At 42.7% G+C, this 26300-nt stretch overlaps 1 protein-coding gene across 1 annotated transcript in view; it reads left to right on the top strand.

Annotated features, from left to right (window-relative positions):
- Window positions 1–26018, top strand: part of Mboat2 (membrane bound glycerophospholipid O-acyltransferase 2) — a 121641-nt gene extending 95623 nt beyond the window's left edge. Inside the window, exons 7-13 of the mRNA XM_090337483.1 lie at window positions 2946–3129; window positions 5675–5867; window positions 10055–10158; window positions 13855–13919; window positions 15292–15424; window positions 20059–20210; window positions 23022–26018. Coding sequence (XP_090193609.1) covers window positions 2946–3129; window positions 5675–5867; window positions 10055–10158; window positions 13855–13919; window positions 15292–15424; window positions 20059–20210; window positions 23022–23247 — 1057 coding nt within the window. The 3' untranslated portion in view covers window positions 23248–26018. The remainder of the gene's footprint in view (window positions 1–2945; window positions 3130–5674; window positions 5868–10054; window positions 10159–13854; window positions 13920–15291; window positions 15425–20058; window positions 20211–23021) is intronic.
- The last annotated feature ends 282 nt before the right edge of the window (window positions 26019–26300 follow it).

Raw genomic sequence — 26300 nt, forward strand, 5'->3', positions numbered from 1 at the left:
TACACTGCCTGGAGACATTTTCAGTGGTCACAACAGCAGAGAGATGCTGCTACTGACAGCTAGTGAATGCCCAAGGCTCTTGACTCTACCACAAAGAATTATTGGCCCAAATGTCAATAACTGGACATTAGGGAAAGACTTAAGACATTGATAGAATGAAATATTTTATTTTAGATGATATATAAAACATTATAACTAGACTTAAGGTCTCATTTTGCTGGCCAATACTTTAGCTGTTGACCAAAGTGCTTAAAAGGAGTTGCTTGGTATGACAGTTGAGCAGAAAATTACATCCCCAAATTTCTTAGGTAAGAATTACTTTAGTTAGCCAGGCATGGTGGCTCACGCCTATAATCGTAACTACTCAGGAGGCTGAGATTTGAGGATTGGGGCTCAAAGCAAGCCTGGACACAAAAGTCCGGTGAGCCTCTTATCTCCAGTTAACCACCAGAAAACCAGAAGTGGACAGTGGCTCAAGTGGTAGAGCCATAGCTCTGAGCTGTAGAGCTCAGGGACAACGCCCAGGCCCAGAGTTTAAGCCCCACAACTGACCTCCCCCCCCCAAAAAAAATTATTGTATCTAGGCTCCAATGGCTCACACCTATAATCCTAGCTACTCAGAGGTTGAGGTTTGAGGGTCATGATTCAAAGCCAGCCCAGACAGGAAAGCCCAAAGTTTTCTCCAGGGCCACACAAATAGAGGGAAGAAGGGCTCGTCCTTCAGTGTACGCTATGATGGCATAACTTGGGGGTGGGGAGGGGAGAGGGAAAGTGGGGGAGAACAATGGATGAGGTAGCATCCATCAGAATGCTTTGTACTTGCTACCTGATTTGTGTAGTTGGAACCTCTTTGTACAAGTATTTAATAGTAATGACATTATCTCCTGTCCTTGCAAATTGTGATACATGGTTTGACTTGGTAACATGGAGCTCTGCTGTGACAAGCTGACACTGTGTGGAGTCTGCGGTGATGGGAGTAGAGCTCTGTCTAGAGTACAAGAAGTTCTGTCCTTGGTGATTACAAGGGGCTTGTCTTGATAGTCAGTACACAGCTTCCTGTTCTAGGTTAAATAGGAAGAACTAGATTAGAAAATCTGCCAAAAACGCTTTTCCTCCTCAATTTGATATTGAAAGGGAAAAACTTAGAATTTAAGACACTTACATATAGAAAAATACTTCTGGAAGAGTTAGGAAAGGAGTGTTCACAAAGTATTTCCCCAGATTGTTCCAGAAAAGGGTGTGGGGGGGGCGGCGTGCACAGTGTTGTTTTCCTAATTATCTTTATGTGACGTGGTACCTAATGTATCAGGAGGCTCTTTTGCTTTTTATCCATACCTAGTGTGTTTTTAGAGAGTTAGCGTTATGTGTAGAGTGGACAAAGCATGCTCAGGAAAGCCTGCTTACCATCTCAGGTTGTTTTGTCACTTGTGGTCTGACCAGAAATACTTGGTGAACATTAGACACTGTGTGCCATCAGGCCAGACTTGAGGGCAGCAGGATCACAAATGTTCTGAGCCATCCTTTCCTCATTCTGTCTCAGACCCTACCACTGGTCACCAGTAGCCCCCACAGCTCTGCTGCCCGTATCTGTGCAGTTGCTGTCCCTCACTGCCCGAGCCAGTCACCGTCACCTGCTGCTGCTCCTCTGTCCACATGGGCTCCTATGGTACCTGTAGCATACCGACCTTTAGACCTTTCTGTGGTTTTAAAATCTGCCGTTCCTGCCATAGTTTCTGATGTTCACACATTATCTCACTTCAGCGCTCTCTCTCCTGCGTCTGTACCCAGATCCTTCCCACCTAGCTGCTTGTTGCTGATTGCCAGTCAGGCTTAGCCTCTGTCCAGTGCCCTCAGCATTAGCATGCAAACAACTTCTCGCTTCTTCTGGTCTCTGGCCTGCCATGTCTCAATGAGAGCCTTCTCTAACTTGTTAATAAAACCCCCTTTTCTTTGTGGCACTTAGTATTTCTGAAAATGTTTATGTTGTGAATATATATGTATGTTTCATTGATTGTGTTTTGTAACTGGTGTGTAAGATGGATAAATGCAGGTTTTCTGTTTTATTATATCTGCAGGCCCTGGAGTTAGCCAGACAGGTGGATGGTATACATATGTATTTATTAAGTGACTGGAAAAGTGACTAGTAATAGATGGTTCTTCGTGGCATGTCACATCTCTGTTAGGTGTCTTTCATCATGAAGTCTAAATAGAAACTGTAGTTGGTCATAAAGGTCTTCAAAAATTTCTATTCTGGTGGGGCGCATGCCACAGCCCAAAGCCAGCCTGGGCACAAAAGGACCTGAGACTCTTATCTTCAGTTAACCTCTAGAAAATGGGAAGTGGAGCTTGGCTCGAGGGTAGGGTGGTAGCCTTGTGCTGAAGAGCTCAGGGACAGTGCCCAGGCCGAGTTCAAGCCCCATGACCCACAAAAAATTTTTTATTTTTTTTTTCTATTTTGGCAGCAATGGGTTTTGAACTCACTTGCTAAGTAAGCACACTGCCACTTAAGTCCTTTTTTGCTTTAGTTGTTTTTTTCGCTAGGGTCTTGAGTTTTGGCCCAGGGCTGGCCTTGAACCCTGATCTTCCTACCTCTGCCTACAGTGGAGCTGGGATTCCAAGCAGAAACTGCCATGCCCAACTTGTTCTTTGAGAAAGTCTTTCTGCCCCAGCTGGCCTTACACCATAAACTTCCTGTCTCTACCTCTCAACTAGCTGGAATCTAACTGTGAGCCACTATGCCTGGCTCTTTGTATTCTCTTACTGAAAACTGTGATTGCACACTTCTATGTCCCTGTTTTCCTGAGTCTTGTGTATGTATACCCGTGAAAATTATGGCTTGTTTTATTTTAGAAATAGGAAAGCAGTGCAGTACATGACTCTTTCCCATGAAAATTTCTGCAAGCTGCTGTCACATATCACACAAGTTGCATGTCTTTCTATTGCAGGCGCATGCCAAGCCTTCTGGAGTACATAAGTTATACCTGTAACTTCATGGGCATCCTGGCAGGCCCGCTGTGCTCTTACAAGGACTACATTACATTCATTGAAGGCAAGCCAGCCCACATGCCACAGTCAGGTGAAAACGGGAAAGAAGAGGTGCAGTATGGAAGAACAGAACCCTCTCCAAATGTAAGACCCCTGGTTTATCTCAAGTACTCGTTTATTTAAACATACGAATGTTGTCAGGTTTTGAATTGCCCTGTCTGTTTCTTTATCGATATTTTTCCAGGATGAGTGACTGCACCCTGAATCTAGTAGCAATGCCTAGTAGAAGTAGAGTCATGATTCAAGACTTAAGAATAGGTTAAATAGGGGAAATCCTATGCTGATTCCTCCATATGCCCAGCTTCCTCAGGGACTTGGCCGGGCCTCTTTTCCAGGTGTCTCCTAACCTGCATCTGTGAAGGCTGATTCTCCTTTCCAACCCTACTTGCCCTCTCTTTGTTTCTGGCTGAAATTCACATGCCATATTGTCCACATTCTCACAACAAGTTGCAGGACTGATAGCTTGCTGGTGGACGGCCCTTCCCTCTATGCCAGGTCATTTCAGAGCCCCTCACACAGCAAAGAGGCAGGCGCTGCTGACTTCACCCTCTGTCAGGAGAATGGTGACTTAAAGGCTCTGTGGTTTGAGCAGGCTTTCCTTGGGGTGGCAGGAGAAGAGTGGGAGCACAGACCCAGGCAGTCCAGCTCTGGCGACCATGTCCTGTCACCTCACAATTGAACGCGGCATGTGTGTTGTTCCTTTGAGGTGCCAGTTCACAAGGCAGGCTAAGGAGGCTTCACAGAGGCTGCTCCTGCTGCATTTGGTCTGCTGCCGTCCAGATACATGGGACAAATAGGGAGCTAGACAGAAAGCCGGCGAGGTGGAAACGGGCGAGTGTGCTTCTCCTCAATGGACCAGGCAAAGTTTCACCTCCTTTCTTGGACACACCTGCCATCTTCCGTTTGTGTGGGCAGTGAAGAATGAATGAAGAAGAGTGTGTCCGAAAGAAGTTGCATTACCCTTTGTACTGTATGGCTCGTTGTGTCTTGTATCAGAGGGTGTTTCTCTCAAGCTTTCCATGATTAGTTAAGTGTTACTGAGAAATGTACTGGGTCAAATTAAGTTGAATTTCAGGTTTTAAATCAGTGTTTCTTCCATTGACTGTTTTTGTGTGTGCAGGCCGAGAAATGAATTTTTTTTTTCTGGCAGTACCAGGGTTTGAACTTAGAGACTTTAGTTTCCTAACAGGTTCCCTGCCACTTGAGCTACTTCCCTTGTTCTGACTCAGTCCTTCCGAGATCTCACTGGTATAAAAGAAAGCAGAGGTTTCACTGCTATAGAAGAAAGTAAACATCATTATGGTCAGCCCTCTGTATCCAGGATTCTGCATCTGCAGATTCAACCAGCCATGGACCTGCTTTTAAGCCATGGCTTAAAAAAGTGTATGTGCTTATTAACTTATATGCAGATACTATGCGATTTATATAAAGGCCTTGAGCATCTGCTGGTTTGGATAGTTGAGAGAAGGCCTGGAACCATTTGTACTGGATACCAAGGGACAAATGGATCTGACGCATCCTGTTGAGCCTTTCTTGTAGCACTGTTGCATAAAGTATTAGTATGTGGGTGCTCCTTTATAAATTAATTTAGTTAAGTTGACTATGTGTTTTTTAGGGTATAGGCCATTCTAAATCCAGGTATTTTGTTTCTGTCCTACATCTGGATGGATGCACTCACATGGCCCTGTATGATCTCTTCTAAATACAAAAATGCCATGAGTCTGAAAATATGAAATACCATGAGCTGGTAATTTACCTTTACCACTATATTGCAGTATTGCAAAAACGATCTCTTCTTTCTCTCAGTTTTTCATGCAAGCTTTAGTTTTCTCAGGCATGCAGCTTTTCAGTATTATGTTTTGGTGTAGGGGGCACTGGGGTTGAATGTTTGCAAGATCTTGCTCTTGCTCAGGGCAGGTACTCTATCGCTTGAGCCACACTTCCAGCTCTCAGTTTAATCTTTTTTCTTTTTGCACAGCTGTCCCTGAGCTCTTCAGATCAAGACTAGCACTCTACCTCTTTAAGCCACAGTGCCACTTCTGGTTTTCTGGTGGTTAATTGGAGATAAGAGTTTCACAGACGTTTGTGCCCAGTTTGGCTTTAAACCAAGGTCCTCAAATCTCAGCCACTTGTAGCTAGGATTACGGGCCTGATTCCCTGGCGCCTGCTCCAGTTTAATTATTCATGATCAGATTTGTATTAAAGAACTTTTAGAACTAAAGATATAGATATTGTTTTTTAATATCCATTAAATGCCTAGCATTTAAAAACTATAGAAAAATAACAATACGAATGTGTGTTATATAACATACATGAAACTCAGTTTTCATTTGAAAATCATAAAATCCTCTACCAAAATTTTTATGTATATTCATTTCTTTTTAAACTTACTGTCTTTTTTGTGCTTGGGTTAGGTATTTTATTCTCTGAAAATTCTCAGTTTGAGGGTTCAGTCTGAGTAAGTTGTAGACAGCTTGATAATATTTCTTCCATGGGCTTGTGGAAGTCTTGATACGCTGGTGCAAGGTGACTATTGGTTTTTGGTCTTGCGTTCAGTAAGATCAAGAGGTGAAAAGTACTACTAAAGGGAGAGTAGAGGAAGCTCATGACTTGTGTCTTGACTTTTTAGCCGGCAGTTGTTCAGAAGCTCATAGTCTGTGGACTGTCTTTATTATTTCACTTGACCATCTCCAGCTTGTTACCCGTGGAGTACAACATTGATGAGCATTTTCAAGCCACAGCTTCATGGCCAACCAAAATTACCTATCTGTATGTCTCTCTTTTGGCTGCCAGACCTAAGTACTATTTCGCATGGACTTTAGGTAAGTAATGTAAATAGACTTTATGCTGTTGAGCTGTATCTTAACTCATAGGAAGTGTGGGGGGGGCAGTGTGTTTACATATATATTTCTTAGTGGCACGGGCTTTATGTGTTGCCCAGGTCGACCTCAAATTCCTGGGCTCAGGCCCTGGGAGTGTAGCCTAGTGGTAGAGTGCTCACCTCACATACGCAAAGCCCTAGGTTCAATTCCTGGGTACCACATACTCAGAAAAAGCCAGAAGTGGCTCTCTGGCTCAAGTGGCAGAGCAGTAGCCTTGAGCAAGAGTGTCCAAGGACAGTGCCCAGGCCCTGAGTTCAGGCCCCAGTACTGGCAAAATAAATAAATAAATTTCTGGGCTCAGCTAATCCCCTGCCTCGTCTGCCTTTCCAGTAGTTAGTGCCTTTGGCTTGCCATCACCAAGCTCAGGAGTGCCCCCTTGAGGATACATAGTTAAACAACAATTAGAAAACAGGTCTACTTCCTGTAGAAGAAATAAAACCCCCTCGTTCATATGTGAGGGCAAAAAAAAACTGGACCAAGACCTATTTTACTGTAAGATAAAATCAAGGAATCATTGAAATGACAGTATTTTTATTAAATACATATTGTGCTAGATTCTGTTGTAGTAAGACTAGACACTAAGATTTTTTTTTTTTTCTGTTGGTCATGGGACTTGAACCAATAGCCACTAATATGTGACATATATCCTACCCTCCTGACACATAAAATGTAGTTTAATTGTATTAAAATTACCATTATGATACTTGTTTGCTGGACTTTTAACCATAGTATATAGTATAATCTATGTCTTATCCAGTGACGCCTGGCCAGGTAGTAGAGTGTTAGATGGAAACAGGTCGTCTGTTGAGCCTTTCATGGTTGAATTTCAGAATTAGAAAATAGATAGCTTACATCCATGAACAAATAAGATCGGAAGTGTGTGGTCTTTTGCCATAGATATCAACGAAGGAAAAAACAGGCCATTCCCAAGCCCTTTGTTGAGTGCTAAATAAGCGTCATGAGGCTTCAGTGGCCCGGAGGCTTCGTGTTTTGGTATAGTGAGTCTGGCTCATTTTGAACGATGGGCTGAAGTAGACTACCACTTCATGGAGAAGTGACTCCTCCTTTACATGCGCCTCTTATTCTTCAGATTCTGTCTTGTTTTGTTTACTCAGATTTGATTTAAATGAATGTGCAAAGAACCATATCACTACAAGACCCGAGGTCTAGCATTTACTGTTGGCTTTTACTTCAGTGAAGCATAGTTTGGGACCACAATCTGTTTTCAGTCTTACGTCATACAGAGTAGCATCATTAAAAATTAATTTAAAGCCAGGCACCAGTTGCTCACGCCTCTAATCCTAGCTACCCAGGAGGCTGAGATCTTGGTTCAAAGCCAGCCTGGACACAAAAGTCCATGAGATTACCTCTAATTAACCACCAGAAAACTGGAAGTGACGCTTTGGCTCGAGTGGTAGAGTGCTAGCCTTGAGCTGAAGAGCTCAGGGACAGCACCCAGGCCCATAGACAAAAAAAAAAATTTAAACAATTAATGTAGCTTGATAGTTTATTTGCCATTGAAAATATAATTTTAACTGATGTAGATTTTTTTTACTGTTACTGTTATTGAGACAGGTAGGCTAGCCTCACCTGGAACTTACAGGCCTCTTGCCCACACTTGTTGAGTGCTGAAGAATGTGGCAGTATATCCACCTTCATAGATTTGAAACTAATATTGATTAAGAATTGTGGGACTGGGCGAGGTGGCCCATGCCTGTAATCCTAGCTACTCTGGAGGCTGAGATCTGAGGATGGGGGTTCAAAGCCAGCCTGGGCACTAAAGACCAGACTCTTGATCTCCGATTTAACCACTAGAAAAGTGGAAGTGGCACTGTGGCTCCAGAGGTAGAGCGGTAGCCTTGAGCTGAAGAGCTCAGGGACAACACCCAGGCCCAGAGTCCAAGCCCCACCAAAAAAAAAAAAGGAAAAAGGAAAAAAAAATGTGGGTACTGGTGGCTCATGCCTATAATCCTAATTATTCATCTAAAGAATTCTAAGAATTCTTCATCGAAGTTTATTCAGCTCATTAAACATTTATACTGTTTCTGTACTATAATGGACCCTAGTAATAAATAGTTAAGATCCAAATCTTGTTGGAATGTTGGGTCACCCCAGCACACATTCATTAACTCCTCCCTCCATGACCTTTTTAAACACTAACCATTTGGTTCTCAGATTTGTAGCTTGATGATCTCTGAAGATCCAAGATTATGTCATCAGGAATCCAGGAATTCCAAAATTCTTCTACTCTTGTTTTTGTTATTGATTTTTAATAATAGGTTTTTTTTAAAAACACAATGAAAGTGTGTTTTGGATCCTGTGGCTAATTTTTTTTTTTGGTGGGGGGAGAACTGGAAGCCAAAATGATGGAAAGAAGGAGCAAGTGAGGACGTTAGAAGTGGTGATGCAATGAACTTATTTTTTGGAAGAAAAAAAAAGGTGGTGTCAGGAGGGAGGTATTCAGTAGCTGTTGTAGGAGAGTGCTGTGTGTGTTATTAAACTGAGTTTTATTTTAGTTTTGGTGCAGGTTTCAGGGCTTGAACTCAGGGCCTCGACGCTATGCCTGGGCTTTTTTGCTCAATGCTATCACTCTACCACTTGACCCACAACTCCACTTTGGCCTTCTTTGTTACTTAATTGGAGATAAAATTCTCATGGGCTTTCCTGCTGCTGGTAGCTTTGAACCTCAATCCTCAGATCTCAGCCTCCCAGATTTTTTTTTATTCTCTTTTTTATTATTCTTTTTAGGTTGGGGAGAGTGGAGTCAGTTTTGAATCTTGAATTCAGGGCCTGGGCACTGTTCCTGAGCTTTTCTTCCGAAGGCTAGTGCTCTACCACTTTGAGTCACAGCTCCACTTCCAGTTTTCTGGTAGATAATTGAAGATAAGAGTCTCACAGACTTTCCTCCCTGGGTTGGCTTTGAACCATGATTCTCAAAACTCAACCTTCAGAATAGCTAGGATTACAGGCTTGAGTTACCAGTGCCTGGTTTATAACTACATTTTTAAAAAGGCATTATGCACATGATGTAATCTGTGCTTTAGTGTGTAGACCCATGTAGTCATCTTTTGTGGTGGAATGTGAGCAAAAGTGATGAGCAGTACTCTTCCTCTGCTCTCAGTAGTCCAGGCCCTCCCTCAATCAGCTTATACAAGAGATTCCAGAGAGCTTGAAGGAGGTGAAACCACAAGAAGGAAGGTGTCTGGTTTGTTAGGTAATAAACTGATATTTTTAATCCTGTTACACATGGATGTTACTATATCGATGGACTTACCTTAAAGTTGTATAAATATGTGACCAGGCCAGGAGTTTGGCCTAGTGGTAGAGTGCTTATTCCCAGGTTCAATTCCTTAGTACCACATATATAGAAAAAGCCAGAAGTGATGCTGTGGCTCAAGGAGTAGAGCTCTAGCCTTGAGAAAGCCCAAGGATAATGCTCAGGCCCTGAGTACAAGCCCCAGGACTGGCCAAAAAAACATACTTCACATTTTCTTATTTCTAGTAAAGGTCAGCTGCGTGAATGACAGGAGCCCGAGCAAAGCTTCCTCCTAGCAGTTCCATCTCACGCAGCTGAGTGTGCTTAGGTATACTCCACTGAAGCGCGCTTACTGTTTCCCACACGACTGCACATCTGTAGAGTCCATTGGTCCTCAGCAACTCTTTGACCCCACTGGTACCCCATTGACATCTGATGGCTTACTGACTAACCAGAAGTTCTGATGGTGTATTTTCATTATATGTGATCATGTTTCTGGTCCTTCTTAAAAATTAGAATAAACCTACTTTTAATATTTAAGAATGAAAAGCATTGCCTGGGTGCTAGTGGCTCTTGCTACTCAGGAAGCTGAGATCACAGTGTTACAGTTCAAAGCCAGTCTGGGCAGGAAAGCCCCGGAGACTTTCCATGGTGCAGAAGACTGTAGTGGTTGGTCTATAATTAACTACCAGAAAACCTGAAGTAGAACCATGGCCCAGAGTGGTAGAGCAGTAGCCTTGAGTAGAGACGTTCAGAGACAGTGCCCAGGCAAGAAAAAAGAATAATAGGCATAGTATATGATAACATATACCTTCTGGAAAAAATTAGTATGAAGTTTTTCTAATGTTCTCTCTCTCTTGTTTTGTTACAGCTGATGCAATTAATAATGCTGCAGGATTTGGTTTCAGGGGCTATGACAGAAATGGAGTGGCTCGTTGGGACCTAGTTTCCAATTTGAGAATTCAGCAAATAGAGGTTTGTAAATCATGAACAAGTTAGTTACCAGTGATCTTTTTGATGGACTGTCCCGAGAATAGTATGGAAAAAATTATCCTCATTCTCTCCCTTAACCAGTACATCCTCATTAGGGACCATGTGCTCCAGCCACTGAGTGCAGTAAACAAGGCCAGGGCAGGCTGAGCTTTCAAGGTGCTGTAGATAAGTTGACAGTGCCGACAAGGAAGTAGTGTTTGACCAGAGAGGTGTACGCAAGCAATGGGTGAAGACAGATCTAACTATGGTGGCTCAGGAAAGCAGCTTCTAAAGCAGTAGCGCCTCTGGTAGGAACTAGACACACCAGAGGGCATGGAAGGGAGGGGAGGCTCGGAAGTATGCAGTGTTGAGCAGTGGAAGTGAGGATTTTAAACTTTTTTTTTTTTTTTTTTTGCCAGTCCTGGGCTTGGGCTCAGGGCCTGAGCACTGTCCTTGGGCTTTCTCAAGGCTAGAGCTCTACCACTTGAGCCTCAGCACCACTTCTGGCTTTTTTCTATGTATGTGGTACCGAGGAATCGAACCCGGGTCTTCATGCATGCTAGGCAAGCACTTTAACCACTAGGCCAACTCCCGGCCCCGGATTTTAAACTTTCTCAAGAGGATAGCCAGAGCACTGTGTTTGGGTTATATGTGCAGGTATGTGAGCAAACTGTAACATGCTTGAGAAGGAGCTGGAGTACGGAGTGCATCGTCCTCAGCAGGCAGAGTGCCTGTTAAGGAATACTCTGTTAATCCAAGGTGTCAGTGGCCAAAAGCAGGATGCTTTCAGCAGCAGAATCAAAAAGATGGGTGCAAATCTGAGAGGGCTCAGCAGGACTTGGTGATGAATTGAGTGGGAGAACACTGGATAGTTTGAACAACTAGACTTACATGATGATAGCTGTCGTTAAAATAAATACAACAAAGAATAAGAAATAAAAGAATGGACGCATATTTGGAGGGAAGAAAGATAATGTGTTCCAATTTCAGTTCCAGATAAATGATGTCAAATACTCAGCAGAGACATCTGGGTTATACTGGGGTAACACTCAGCAGGTAGCAGTGCAAGCCTGGGTAAACCAAGAGATTCTGTTCTGTTTTTTTTTGTTGTTGTTGTTGGTTGTGGGGCTTGAACTCTGGTCCTGGATGCAATCCCTGAGCTCTTCTACTCAAAGCTAGTGCTCTACCACTTTGAGCCACAGCACCACTTTGAACCAAGAGATTCGTAATGAAGGATCTCTGAGAGGGGGAGCTGGTGCAGAGCTTGAAGGGGGATGGGTTCTGGGAGGCCAGGCAAGGAAGGCCATTTAGGAGAAGTGGAAGAGAAAGAAGAGGAACCCCCACAGTAGATTATTCTAACTAGGAAAAGTAGCCCAAACTTCAGGCGAAAGGTTGACAGGTGCTTTGTGAATATGAATTAAGCTGGACCCAGGGACGAGCCTCGGTGTTACTAGAAGTGGACAGTCAGGCGTGCAGTAGTTGTGACGGAATGCCATGGGAAGTCCAACACTGGCCCTTGAAGTAGTTATTACCAAGACAATTACTCCTGAGCCAGGTCTCTAGAAGGCATATGGAAGAGAAACCAAAGTCAAATCCAGAAGTGGCAGTTCTGTGAGACATCTGACCCATGTTTTTTTCTAAATTAGTGGCATGACCAAAGTAAGAAACAAGAGGACCAGCTGCAGATTTAAAGAGGCAGTGGTTCAGAACTCCATACATAGAATTTTAGAAAATCTTTCGATCATGATGAATCAAATAAACTGAAAAAAATTTAAACAAGAGATGTTTGAGTAGAAATTGGTCATTAGATTATATTAAGAAATTATTGTCAAAATCACTATTAAAGCTTAACATGGTGCCATATGCTTTGTCATTCTAGATTATTAGGGAGACTGAGGCAGAACCACTTTAAACTAATGAAATATGCCTCCTATTTGCTTTAAATACTCTTGGATACTAATACCCAGCATAACAATGGGGAAGGAAAGGAGAGATTAGTAATTATTGAAGAAGGTGATAAATGCCCAGTGATTTTTCCAACCTCTGTTCTTTGTTTTCACCTTAAAGAGCCTATCACCTCCTCCCCTTGAGATATTAGTACCACAGAGCTACCGTGTGTCTCTTAGTGTAGCTATGTGTGTATGTGTTTTATTCATAAAAGGAATGAGACATTTCCACCCCTGTAGAGCCCATTTTCACCCTAAGGCGGTTGGGATTAGAGATGGGTTCTGAGCAAGGAGGTGTGGTCTCCACTGAGTGCCCTGAGATGTCAGGTGAGATGTGTGCCCCCACCAGTGGTGCCTTTGCTAACAATTTTCGGGAGGGTCAGATAAATCCAGTGGCAATGTGTTACCTATAGAAAGAAGCCACAGGGGCTAGTGGTTGAAGAGGCTTTAGTTCTGTTTAATTTTGTTTGGAAAAGGAGAAACTAACATTTCCTGACCAAAGGAGATTTGAAGAAGGAGAGAGTGTGCCACCTTGCAGGATAGAGTTGTGGATACATGAGATCTCTGAGCATGTTGGGTGAGTGGGAATCTGAAGTGAAGTAAACAGACCAGTCTTCCTAATGTAGACCAGGGAGTACGCTGTGCATAAGGATGTAGAATGCCGTGACTTGCAGTAGCTCTGTCGGAAGGAAGGCCAGGTTACCTGCTCTGAGGAAAATGGGGGAAACTCCTGACACATTCAATTAAACCATAAAAAGTCACTGATTTTTTTTTTAACTTAACTAAAAATAAAAAAGCAAGAACAAAGAGAGACCATTTCATTTGAATAACTATTTTGCTGATGAAGACAATGACTTAGAGAGACAAGGCTTATTTTGTAGGTCAGGAGCCCAGTTAAAGGTTGGAAACGTGAACATATGGCAGAGACCTGGAATGCCTCCTGATACCAGGCATGCTGGTGTCACCTGTTGTGAGGAGCAGCACTGTGAGCAAACGCTGAGGGTTCAAAACCCAAAGCCATCAAAGATTTTGATAAGACAGTGGTAGGTAACGGGTCGAGAATCTAACACAGTAGGAAGGGGCAAAAAACACTGTGAGCCCAATGTTGAGGCAAGTGCTTAGCATGCGTGAGGCTTTCAGTTTGATCGCCAAGACACTGAGAGAGGGAAGGGAAGACAAGAGGAGGGACAGGTACTTAGGATGAAACTAGAGAGAAAACTAAACGTGCTTTCTTGGATGGAAAGCTAGCTTTTCCCAGAGTAGCTTGAAGGAGGGCTTGTCAAGACGGGAAGCTGTACTCTCCCAGGTGTCACACACACATGTTCTTCAGGGCCATCGTGGACCCCGGCAGGACTGACGTTCCCAGTGGTCAAGAGCCTGAGGGCTGGGTCACCCAGGGCAATGACAGATCCCTGGGGAGAGGCAGTACACCGAGCACCAGAGGCCACGTTAGCATAAAGTCATTTGAATACTCTGTGAGGACTTCATTTGTAAGCGTTTCGTGGTGACCTCCATAAACAGGCATATAGGAGAAAGCGGTGGAAACCCAATAGTAAAACAAGCTTTCTGTGGCATGGTGTTACAGTCTGGGGGGAATAAAAAACAGCAGAGAGAAAATCCATGTGGTGTTATTATTATGAATGATGATTTATTGTGTGTGTGTGTGTGTGTGTGCTTTAACACAGCATTATTACTAATATTTAAAGCTTCCATTATCTTGCTGGCGAAACAAAAACGTTTCTTTGTTTTTCAGATGTCAACAAGTTTCAAGATGTTTCTCGATAATTGGAATATCCAGACAGCTCTCTGGCTCAAAAGGTCAGTCTTTCCTTGGCAGTTAGCATGTAAAATTGAGCCTCACTGAGTTCAGATTCAATTACATTTACAATGTGCAGAGTGACCTTGTCACTTTGTATTACCCAGGAAAGAACATTAATGTCCATCAAAGCAAGTTGACTAGACTTTATCAGAACTGTTGGTGCTGTGTGAACAATGCCCACAGCCCTCTGCCCCCAGCCTGCCTTCAGCTCTGCCTTGTAAGGGCATCCCCATTGTCCTCGTGGCCTCTCCTTTCATCCACTGCTGATTTACTTGGGCAAAAATACAATGCCTGTCTAAGTCACTCTACATATGGCCCTGGATTTCTGGAAGCATTCCAGTTTAGGGCTTTCTAAGGTAGGCCCAGGATACAAAGGACACAAGATGAAACAGACTAATCCCACACTGCAGTCACAGAAAGTGGTGAAAATCCTTTTGGAAAGACAAATTTGTGGAGAGACACAGGGCTGTTTTCTGTAGTGAGGATTATGAGCAAACATAGGAATAGTGAGAACAAAAGGAAAACTTGAGCCAGGACCATGTTAGGAGGCATGGGGCAGGAAGGGAGGGTGCAGATGCCTGGGGCATGACCTGGCTTGAACTAATCCCCAGAGGCTGCCCCTGTCCAGGCACTGAGGAGGCTCCTCGCAGTGTCCTTCATAAAATGACAACTGAGTGTCTTCTTCCTGGACATGTTCCAGATCGCTTCGTGATCCTAGCCAGCTTTGCAGAGGCTTTCCTTTAGAAAGTTCTTTTTTAACCTGAATTTTGCACCATGTTACAGGAAAACTAGACTAAGCCCTCCTTTCACCAGAAACAGTCATGGTATTAGTTCAGAGTTCTTCATGCTTTGAAAGAAAGTATAAAAAGCTAACTTTGCTGGGCCAGGTGGCTCATACCTGTAATCCTAGCTGAGATCTGAGGATCAAGGTTCAAAGCCAGCCCAGGCACAAAAGGACCTGAGACTCTTATCTCCAATTAATCACTAGAAGTGGGGCTTGGCTCAACGGGAGGTCGGTAGCCTTGAGCTGAAGAGCTCAGGGTCAGCGCCCAGGCCGAGTTCAAGCCCCATGACCCACAAAAAAAAAAAAATTCTAACTTCAATATGAAAGCTTTTTGTGAATTATGTAGACATCCCAACACTACATATAGTCATCACAGTAGTTAATGGCACCAGTAAGAATTAAATTTATGCTTCTAAATTTGACACATAATAACTACAATTTCTCTGAGGTTGCAGACCACGTTAGTGCCCAAGATAAATGGTGTTGCTTTCCTGGCTACCCTAACCCTGCCAGGTAATAAGATTGTTGCTGGGTTTGTGAACTCAGATCTGCTGACTAATCTTAGCTCCTGTGTGTTTTGTTTCTAGGGTGTGTTATGAACGGGCATCCTTCAGTCCAACCATCCAGACATTTATTCTCTCAGCCATTTGGCATGGGGTATACCCAGGATATTATCTCACCTTTCTAACAGGAGTGTTAATGACGTTATCAGCACGAGCTGTAAGTGTCAAGTATTTCCTTTTCTAATTCAGTGAGTAAGTCTTTTGTTTGAGGTAGACACTATCTCCTTGGCTGTGGTCAACACTGTTCTGCCCACTTGAACGATGGATGTATAGCTGCGTGGTTATGGCCCGTACTTTCCACATGCCAGGCTCCATGCCCTGCCCTGTCTGTGTAAGGAAAAGATGAGTCCTTCTGTGCCTTGCAATAGGAGGTACTCTCAGTCATTACAGAATTTTCTGAAGAGGGGTAAACAGTTAAATAAAGATGATTGGAGGCCGGGAGTTTGGCCTAGTGGTAGAGTGCTTGCCTAGCATGCACGAAGACCCGGGTTCAATTCCTCAGTACCACATACGTAGGAAAAAAAGCCAGAAGTGGTGCTGAGGCTCAAGTGGTAGAGCTCTGTCTTCAAGAAAGCCCAACGACAGTGCTCAGGCCCCGAGCTCAAGGCCCAGGACTGGCAAAAAAAAAAAGAAAAAAAAATGATGGGAAGGATAGATTCCTTTTTGAAACACTTCCTGGGAGACACAGCCTTGGTTTGGTGGTCTTGTGGGTGAAAGGAGTTTGATACTAGAGGAGGGGCTGGACCCTTACAAGCACGGCGCTGGTCTTTAGAATATTTGCTCTGTTGGCATTCTAGTAGTTTGAGGAAACAACTGAAGGAGGTTGTTAATATGGGAAAGGAAGGAGAAGAATTTAGCACAGGAAAGTGTCATAAGTATGTTTGAAACTTTGTTTGTTTTGCCAGTCTTCTAACTTGAACTCTGGGCCAAAGCGCTGTCCCTGAGCCTTTTTATGCTCAAGGCTAGCATTCTACCTACCACTTGAGCCACAGAGCCACTCCCTTCCTTTTCTGAGTAGTTTATTAGAGATAAGAGTCTCACATTTTCCTGTCCAGGCTGGCTTTGAACCACAATCTTCAGATCTCAACCTCCTAAGTAGCTGGGATTGTAAGTGTGAGCCACCAGTGCCCAGCTTCTTTGAAGATATTTAGGCGACTTGAGAGAGATATATATAAAGGAAGTATCAAGAAGTATTAACTTGATCCCTAATTATTCAGGAAACTTAGATCCAGAGAGTCGTGGTTCCAGGCCAGACTGTACAAAAAAAGTTTGCTAGACTTTATCTCTAATGTAACTAGCAAAAAGTAGGGCTAGAAGCATGGCTCATCTTGTAGAGTGCCAACCTAGCAAATGCAAGGCCCTGAGTTTAAAAAAAAAAAAAAAAATTAAGGTCTATACTTTCCAGCATTTCATAGTCTACTTCTGGGTTTAAATATGTGCATATGCATATATGTTTATGTGTATAGTCTTTTTTTTTTTTTTGCCAGTCCTGGGGCTTGAACTCAGGGCCTGAGCATCGTCCTTGGGCTTTCTCAAGGCTAGAACTCTACCACTTGAGCCACTGCTCACTTCCAGCTTTTTCTATGTATGTGGTACTGAGGAATTGAACCCAGGTCTTTGTGTATGCTAGGCAACTACTCTACCACTAAGCCAAACTCCTGGCCCGTGTATAAATTTTCTGTGTGTATGCGCATACCTACACATGCGTCACAGATACGTGATAGACTTAGAAAAACAGAAGTCTTTCTTACTTAGGTTCAGCAGAGGTATCCTCACTTTGAAAGTGTTTAGATCGGAGCTTTGAAATTTTTTTCAGTACTGAGGAAATTCTGGTGGGAAAGAAAATGACTTATAATGAGAGAAAAGCTTTACAAGCACATGGCACATCTGGGGAATGACAAGTAAATTTAAATGAAGCAGAAAATTCATGAACAGTACTGTGTATGAAATGGGGGAAAGAAGGAGAGACAAAGGTAATAAATAGTAAAAAATCCTTAAACACTAAGCTGGCAACAAACAACAAACCCTCTTTGGAAGTCAGGAAGGGTATGTAGGTATGCATGCAGGCGGGGTGTCTTTTTTTTTTGTCATGGGGCTTGAACTCTGGGCCTGGGCGCTGTCCCTGAGCTCTTCAGCTCAAGGCTACCACTCTACCCCTTGAGCCACATTCCCACTTCCGGTTTCTCATGGTTAATTGGAGATAAGAGTCTCCCAGACTTTAGTGCCTGGGCTGGCTTTTGAACCGTAGCCCTCAGATCTGAGCCTCCTGGTAGCTAGGATTACAGGCCTGAGCCATTGCACCCGGCTTGGAGGGGTATCTTCTGATGCTGAGGATTGTAGGTTTGTACCAAAGTCTTACATGTGCTAGACAGACATTTCTGCCTCTGAATGCTACATCCTTAGCAAGGTAAGATTTCAGCATGGAATGCTGAAAACCCTTCTAAAGGAAATGGATTTGTATTTGGGCAGAATGGACGTGAGGAAGTGGCCCAGAATTTGGTTCTGGCCATTACAATGAAGGTCTCTATATGGAGGAACCATTGCATGAATCATCCCACCTCAGAGAAGTCCACTCAGCTTTCACATGACCTATCACACAAGAAGGAAGAACTGGGAGACCGCAGTGCCATCATCTGAGAGGAGGTGCACTCCCCCCAGGCGCCCGTCATTTGGCTATTCAGGAGAACTCTGAGGATCAGTTTGAAGCCAGGCAGGAAAGTCTGTAAGACACTTATCTGCCATTAATCACAGAAAAGGAAATAGAGCTGTAGCCAAAGTGGTACAGTGCTAGCCTTGAGCAAAAAAACAAACAACAAAACAAAACAAAAAACAAAGGCCCCAGAACCAGAAAAAAAAAAGTATATTCTTTACCTGACTTACACAACTGTAATTCCTCTGTACATCACCTTTATAATAGCAATAAAAATTAGTTAATTCGGTTTTTAAAAGGAGAAATGCAGTTGAAACCATGTTTAGTTAAATGTGCACATTCCAAAACTAAAATATTGTGACCACTTTGAAATCCTTTCTAAAAAATTTAAAATTTTAAATATTTGAAAATATCTTCTTGGGGCTGGGAGTTTGGCCTAGTGGTTAAAGTGCTTGCCTAGCATGCACGAAGACCGGGGTTCGATTCCTCGGTACCACATACATAGAAAAAAGTCGGAAGTGGTGCTGAGGCTCAAGTGGTAGAGCTCTAGCCTTGAGAAAGTCCAAGGACAGTGCTCAGGCCCTGAGCTCAAGCCCAGGACTGGCAAAAAAAAAAAAAAAAAAAAAAAAAAAGAAAGAAAATATCTTCTTTTGGCTGGGAATGTAGCTCCGTGGGAGAGTGCTGTGTAATATGAAGCACTGAAGTGGATTTCTAACACACACACAAAAGAGAAAGGAATGAAGACAGAAAAGAGAAGGCCAGGAGTTTGGCCTAGTGGTAGAGTGCTTGCCTAGCATGCTCCAAGACCCAGGTTCGATTCCTCGGTACCACATACATAGAAAAAAGCCGGAAGTGGTGCTGAGGCTCAAGTGGTAGAGCTCTAGCCTTGAGAAAGTCCAAGGACAGTGCTCAGGCTCTGTGCTCAAGCCCAGGACTGGCCAAAAAAAAAAAAAAAAGGGAAGAAGAAAAGAGAAAAAAAATGCGTTCTTTTGAGAAATTGTATATAGACCTATTGATCTGTCAGCGCTGCTGGAGTTGAGCGGCAGTGAGGATGTTTCATAGTGGTGGAGAGCCTGCACTGTGATTTATCAAGAACCACATTGCAGCACTGCTCTTCTGAGAAACTTTTCATTTTAAGACAATTTCAAATCTACAGGAAAATTCAAAGAATCTGTTTCCATTTGCCACGTCTTGTCTACACACTTCCTTTTCTTCCCCCTACAACTGTGTTAGTTTTGTAGGAACCAGCTTTCTTTTTTTATTGTTATATTATAGTTATATAAATCAGGTAATAAGTATTTTGCTTTTTGGCCAGTGTCACCTCTCCCTCCTTCTTTCCTGGTTTTTCCCTCCCTTCCCCACCTACAAGTTGTATAGTTGCTTTGACTTTCAACATTGTGTCTAGTGAATGCCATCACTGCATTTGTTCACCCTTTGTCCCTCCATTTCCTCTCCCCCCCCACCCCAGTCCTGGGGCTTGAACTCAGGGCCTGGGCACTATCTCTGAGCTTTGTTTGCTCAAGGCTAGCTTTTTACCACTTCAACCACAGCGTCCTTTCTGGCTTTTTTTATGTATGTGGTACTGAGAAATCAAACTCAGGGCTTCATGCATGCTAGGCAAGCCATGTTCCTAGCCCTGTCCCTCCATTTCTGTGCCCCACTTACCCTTCCAAAGACAGATAAATGAACAAGTAAGACAGAAAGATAAGGAACTGGGAGTTTGGCCTAGTAGTAGAGTGCTTGCCTAGCATGCCCAAAGACCGGAGTTCGATTCCTTGGTACCACATACATAGAAAAAAACTGGAAGTGGTGCTGAGGCTCAAGTGGTAGAGCTCTAGCCTTGAGAAAGTCCAAGGACACTGCTCAGACCCTGAGCTCAAGCCCAGAACTGGCAAAAAAAAAAAAAAGAAAAGAAAAAAACAACAAAGGAAAGCAAAACCTTTTGTTTCCATTTCCTAGAGTTCATTTCAGTATTATTTTATACGACCACAGTCACATAGGGAGCTGGCTTTTGGCAACAGATGCCAGCTAGAGTCCCACCAGCGCTTGAGGGTATTGTAGTCCACATCGTTGAGTCCACATCATTCTATAAGTCATGTTCATTAAGGTATTACAAATGTTGTTTTCTTTCTTTGTTTCAGATGAGAAATAACTTTAGACATTATTTCATCGAACCACCCCAACTTAAATTATTTTATGATGTCATAACGTGGGTAGTAACACAAATAGCAATAAGTTACACAGTTGTGCCATTTGTCCTTCTTTCTATAAAACCATCGTTTATGTTTTACAGGTAAGTGTTACTCTTAAAAGCTGTCAGGTGGTATAACTACTTTTAAAAGTTCAGTTGGATGGTACTGGTAGCATCGCCTTGTTTTCTTCCACTAAGTGGATTATCAGGTCCTTTTCCATCCTCAGCCAGGCAGTCTCCAGTTCCCTCGTGCGCTGACCCATCCCGCTCAGCCCAGAGCGGGACTTGCCTGGGCAGAGGTTACTGGGCGAGTGACCACACACACTGCACACTGCCCTTCTCTCAGGAGCCTGGCTGGAGAAGAAGACCAGTAATTGCTAATGACCTCAGTTTCTTCAAAGGAAAATACCTTCGTTGATACTATGAACCTGTCTGGATTGTAGAAATGGTTGCTGTGAATTTCTTCCCCCTGCCCGTCACTGGTATAATCATTTATTAGCAAACACAAATACAAAATACGATCTTTATTTGCTTGCCTTGGGGGTTAAATTGTTACATTTTTTAAAATAAGAATTGAAAAAAAGGGCCAGGAGCTCCTTGTCTAGTGGTAGAGTGTTTACCTAGCATGCGTGAAGCCCTGGGTTCAATTCCTCAATACCACATACTCAGAAAATGCCAGAAGTGGTGCTGTGGCTCAAGTGGTAGAGTGCCAGCCTTGAACAAAAAGTGTCCAAGGACAGTGCCCAGGCCCTGAGTTCAAGCCCCAGGATTGGCAAAACAAAAACAAAACATGGCTCTAACCCTTGTCTCTGAGGGTTTTCATGGTTCTAACCCTCGTCTACTAAGGGACTTTGAATTTCGTCTGTCTATCTGTCTAGTCTCTCTCCTCATTCCACAAAATTCCCACTTGGTATTTTTGAGATAAAAAGTTCTCTGTTAGGGAGTTTGGCCTAGTGGTAGAGTGCTTGCTTAGCATGCATCAAGACCTGGGTTTGATCCCTTGGTACCATATACATATAAAAAAGCCAGACGTGGGGCCGGGAGTTTGGCTTAGTTTTACAGGTAAGTGTTACTCTTAAAAGAAGCTGTCAGGTGGTATAACTACTTTTAAAAGTTCAGTTGGATGGTACTGGTAGCATCGTCTTGTTTTCTTCCACTAAGTGGATTATCAGGTCCTTTTCCATCCTCAGGGTTATAGGTGAGCTACAGGTGCCCATTTAAAATAAGACTTAAATTTTTTTTATTTTATTGCCAAGGTGATATATAACGAAGTTACAGTTCTGGGACCGGGAGTTTGGCCTAGTGGTTAAAGTGCTTGCCTAGCATGCATGAAGACCCGGGTTCGATTCCTCGGTACCACATACATAGAAAAAAGCCGGAAATGGTGCTGAGGCTCAAGTGGTAGAGCTCTGGCCTTGAGAAAGTCCAAGGCCAGTGCTCAGGCCCTGAGCTCAAGCCCAGGACTGGCAAAAAAAAAAAAAAAAAAAAAAAAAAAAAAGCCAGACGTGGTGCTGAGGCTCAAGTGGTAGGGCTATAGCCTTGAGAAAGTCCAAGGCCAGTGCTCAGGCCCTGAGCTCAAGCCCAGGACTAGCAAAAAAAAAAAAAAAAAAAATTTCTCTGTTCGTAGTTCTGTAGGATTTCAGAGTGACTTAGCACAGTATATTTAAAAATACTTGTTGAAATTCTTATTCTACAAAATTATTTACTTTAGAAAGAATTTGAGGGGCCAGGAGTTTGGCCTAGTGATAGAGTAGCCTACCTAGCGTGCACCAAGACCTGGGGTCCTTGGTACCACATACATAGAAAAAAGCCAGAAATGGGGCTGTGGCTCAAGTGGTAGAGCTCTATCCTTGAGAAAGCCCAAGGACAGTGCTCAGGCCCTGAGTGTAAGCCAAGACTGGCAAAAGAAGAAAGAAAAAAGAATTTTGGAGGCCTGGAATGTTGCCTAGTGGTAGAATGCTTGTCTGCCATGCATTAAGACCGGGTTTTGATTCCTTAGTACCACATACATAGAAGAAAAAAAGCTGGAAGTGGTGCTGTTGCACCAGTGGTGGAGCGCTAGTCTTGAGAAAGCCCAAGACCCTAAGTTCAAGCCCCAGGACTGGCGGGGGAAAAAAAAGAAAAGAAAAAGGAATTTGGGCAGGGCACTGTTGCTCATGCCTATTTGAGAATTGCTGTTTGGAGTAAGCCTGGTAGATGAATCCCCCAAGTTCTTTATCTCCATTTAACGAGTAGAAAGGCAAATAAGAGCACAGAGGCCTGAGTTCAAGCCCTAGTAACACACACACACACACACACACACACACACACACACACACACACACACACACACACACACACACACACACACAGTTGATCTGTTGGTTGGATTTTTTTTCTTTCTTGATACTCTTCTGGAAGTACTTGAACTTCCAACTGTTAGAGCTATTAAGGTCAGGTTTGGTTTGTATTTAACTTGGGAGATGATGTTTCTAACATGATTTTTAATAATGTGCCCTTGACTTGTGAAAGTCACCATCCAACAGTATCGCTTCTGTACCCCTGGCCTTGTCATTTCAGAAGGCCATGTACCACAGCAGAGGTAGTGGGTTTTCCCTGCCTGGGCTCCCTCCTGCTGACCCAGCACTCGATCAGGGCTCTTGGGGAGATTATTTTTAGTTTGTCCTTGCTGCACCTTAACAAGTACTTTTCTGGGTGTGTCTGGTTTAGTTTCACACCTGTAAACTATGTGGTTTCTATAATGCTTTATAAATTTTTTCAGTATGCACTATAGTCTTTGTTTCCTAAAGAGGAAAACTAGAAGAGTAAACACATCTAAGAGGGTAATGGTGGTATATTGAAAAGTGCACAGTTAGTTATTAAGGATTACTAAGTGATTACAGTTTAACAAAGTAAACTGTTCTTTTCTTTCAGCTCCTGGTGTTACTGTCTTCACATTTGTGGCATCTTAGTATTACTGTTGTTGCCGGTGAAAAAAACTCCAAGAGGAGAGAATCCATATGAAAAAGCTCAGCTCTCACGATCCAAAAAATTTGATGAAAGAGAAAATTATTTGGGACAGAACAGTTTTTCCACCACAAACAACATTTGTAATCAAGACCAAGATCTAGCCTCTAGACATCCATCGCTGAAACAGTGACGGGCTCCTGGTGACTGTTTTCCAGATGTGGGCAGAAACCAATCTTAGCACCTTTCCAGGGGGGTTGTATGTGTTTGCAAAGAGGTTTCCTGGGGAAATGGGACTGTGATAGATAGGGAGGTTCCTGTATACCAGACTGGATGTGGAATGAAAGAGCCCCACCCATGCCATGTCCCTGTGGGCCACGCCTTATATAAAAATATTTCCATATTTCAATGGGGCATTACAACCTCAGCATATGTCCTTAGGTCATATGTGTGCCCTGTTGTTGAATGTACGTTGCATATCCCAAGGCACTGAAGAGGTGGAAAATGATCATGTCAATCTGGATGATTGAGAGATTAACTTTTCCAAATGAATGTCTTGCCTTAAACCTTCTATTTCCTTAAAAAAAAAATTGTTCCTACATGGTATTTTCAAGTGTAATATTGTGAGAAGACTATCTCAAGTTTCATGTGTGCTGTAAAGGAACTTAGGAGGAATTTTAGACAGATATTTAAGATCGGGGGTACTTTAAAAACACAATAAACATCTCAGTATTTGAAGGGTTTTCTTAAATATCTCAAGTGACTATAATACATAATAATAATAGATGCCAAATTATAGGCAGCTTGTTATACTGGACAGCTTAATTACCTTGTGTCAGAGAACCCTTCCAAGAGGAATTTCTCTAGCATAATTAAAGGTTGGAAGTGTGATATTTTAAGCTTATTTTCTTCAAAATAAGTAAGGGAGATGAGGCCAGAAGGTACTAGTGAAGAAAACATTGTGTGCCCTGCAGCTAGAGGTAAAGGCGATCCCCTCCTGTGTTGGAATTCTGTATGCAACATAAAGTTGAATACACTGGTCATACATGGCACTTGTAGATGAAATTTATCAGGCATCAGTGACATAGAACTAGAGAAGATTATGAAGTAGCAGTGGTAGATGACTTGAAGGTCTGAAAGGAATCTCTAGTAATTTCTAATCAATTTCGTATCACTTTAATTTCCTATCTAGGGAAGTTTTAGGGAAATGAAAATTTAATCATTAAGTCTGAGTGACTTTTTTTTTTTTAGAATAATACAGTTTCCAAACTCTAATTTCTCCATTAAAGTTTTTCTGTTAACAGTTATATGAGTGTTAGAAACTGTAAAAAGAAGATATGCTATCATCTTATGGGCTATTTTACTATGAATAACTTGTCTTGAGTTAGTAGGTGTCTCCTTTATCCCAAGAGGAGTGTTGGACTGGCAGGCACAGCTGCAGGCTGCCTGGGGTTAGAGGCTCGGCTGGCCTCAGCCTCCTGGACTAGCTCCTGCCGTGTGGGAGAGGAGGCCAAGGCCTGCAGACTTCACTGTTGTTTAATCAGGCTTTCATGGAGCTTGCTTTCTTTCTGCCTTAAATTCTCAAATGAAAGGAAAAGGGTCTATTCTGAGTCTCTCACATAAGTAATATGTTTGCAGGCAAGGAGGAAACAACAGTGTGATTTAGTCTCAACTAAAGACGGAAGGCCAAAGCGGTATGCTTAGATGAGCTGAAGACACAATGGCAATACATTGTTTCAGGACTTTGAGAAAGAGCCTCACCTATTTTCATTTTTTTTAAGACAGAGATTGTTTGCCTCAGAAGATGGAAAGAATAGATAGCTGAACAAATGTTCTTAGTGTTACCATGTACTGGATGGAGTTCATATAGCTATGTAACCTCAGAGGTTAGAAAAGAATGTTCACAGAACAGAGCTGCACCAAAACATGTCCTCAGTTCAATGAGTACTACAGAGAATCTGACCACTACTAAAGAAAGAGAGCAGACCCAGAGTTGGAAGGGCAGCGGTAGGCATGTCGTAAGTGAAACCCAGCAGGCTCAGTAAAAGCCTTGGGATGTTCTGTTTGTTTAGTTTATCCAGCCACTTACAAAAATAATCACCATTCATTTTATTACCTGAATATATTTTATTTCGCAGCCTATAAACCTAAGTCACTGTTGGACTCCTTCCTGCTTAGTGTGTATGTGGTCGAGGCATTCCCCTCCAGAGAGCAAGACATGGATGCACCACTCCTTTCTCATCCCCTGAATCTAATCAGTACTCGTAGGAAATGGTTTTGTATAGCAGTCTTCGAGTTTGGAGAAGGAATCTCAAATACAAAATTCAAAAGAAATCATTTTACTTCTCTACACAATTTTTCTTCAAGTTTCTTTGTGTGTGTGTCAGTCCTGGGGCTTTAACTCGGCTGCTGGCTCTCGGGTGGTTTTTGACTCGTAGCTGTCGTGTCACTTGAGCCACAAAGTCTAGAGGATTTTTCTGCATGGGCTGACTTCGAAGCTCAGTCCTCAGACCTCAGCCTCCTGAGTTGATAGGATCACTGGTGTGAGCCACCAGTGCCAGGCTTAAGATGTTAGAAAATGAATATATCTTGCATATATTCATCCAGTATATCTTAAATATCTTTCTTAACAGGAGAAGAATTTAAAATGAATATGTCTCTCCTACTGTTAAGTATTAAGGGATTCATTATAATATGTGTGCCTGGTTTTGATTAAACAACCGGAATAGGATTCAGTATGCATATCTATAATATTTTTTCATTTTTCCTGTACTGTGAAACCATTCCAGAAACGATCAATCAACATTACGTATGTTTTTGTTTGTATTTCTCAGGGAAAGATGAACGGAAGTAGCATTCCCTCATTTTAATTTTCTTAAACCAGTAATAGTTACTTGAACCTGATTCTCCTCAGTGTTGATCACTTTACAAGTGGCAAGTGGCTCGCTTTCTTTTTAGAATGAACGTTATTGGAACTCGAGACTGGGGCTGCTTTAGATTTTCAAAGACCCAGAGTGAGAGTTGGAGGTGTTGCCAGTGTAACAGCAGCCAGTGGGCCAGCCTCAGACACCAAGTCTGAGTCCTAGTCTTGGAAAAAAATGAATGAATACCCAGAGTAATAGGGAAGATTTCTTTGGTTTCAAAAGTATCCACTTCGTTTTAAAAAAAGAACCTTTTTGTTAAAGAGTTCCCTTGTGTGTGACACTCACACAAGATTCCCTCACAGACGATTTTTGAGGAAATATT

The sequence above is a fragment of the Megascapheus bottae genome, chromosome 7, assembly GCF_031878675.1.
Source record: "Megascapheus bottae isolate mThoBot1 chromosome 7, mThoBot2.hap1, whole genome shotgun sequence".
NCBI lineage: Eukaryota > Metazoa > Chordata > Mammalia > Rodentia > Geomyidae > Megascapheus > Megascapheus bottae.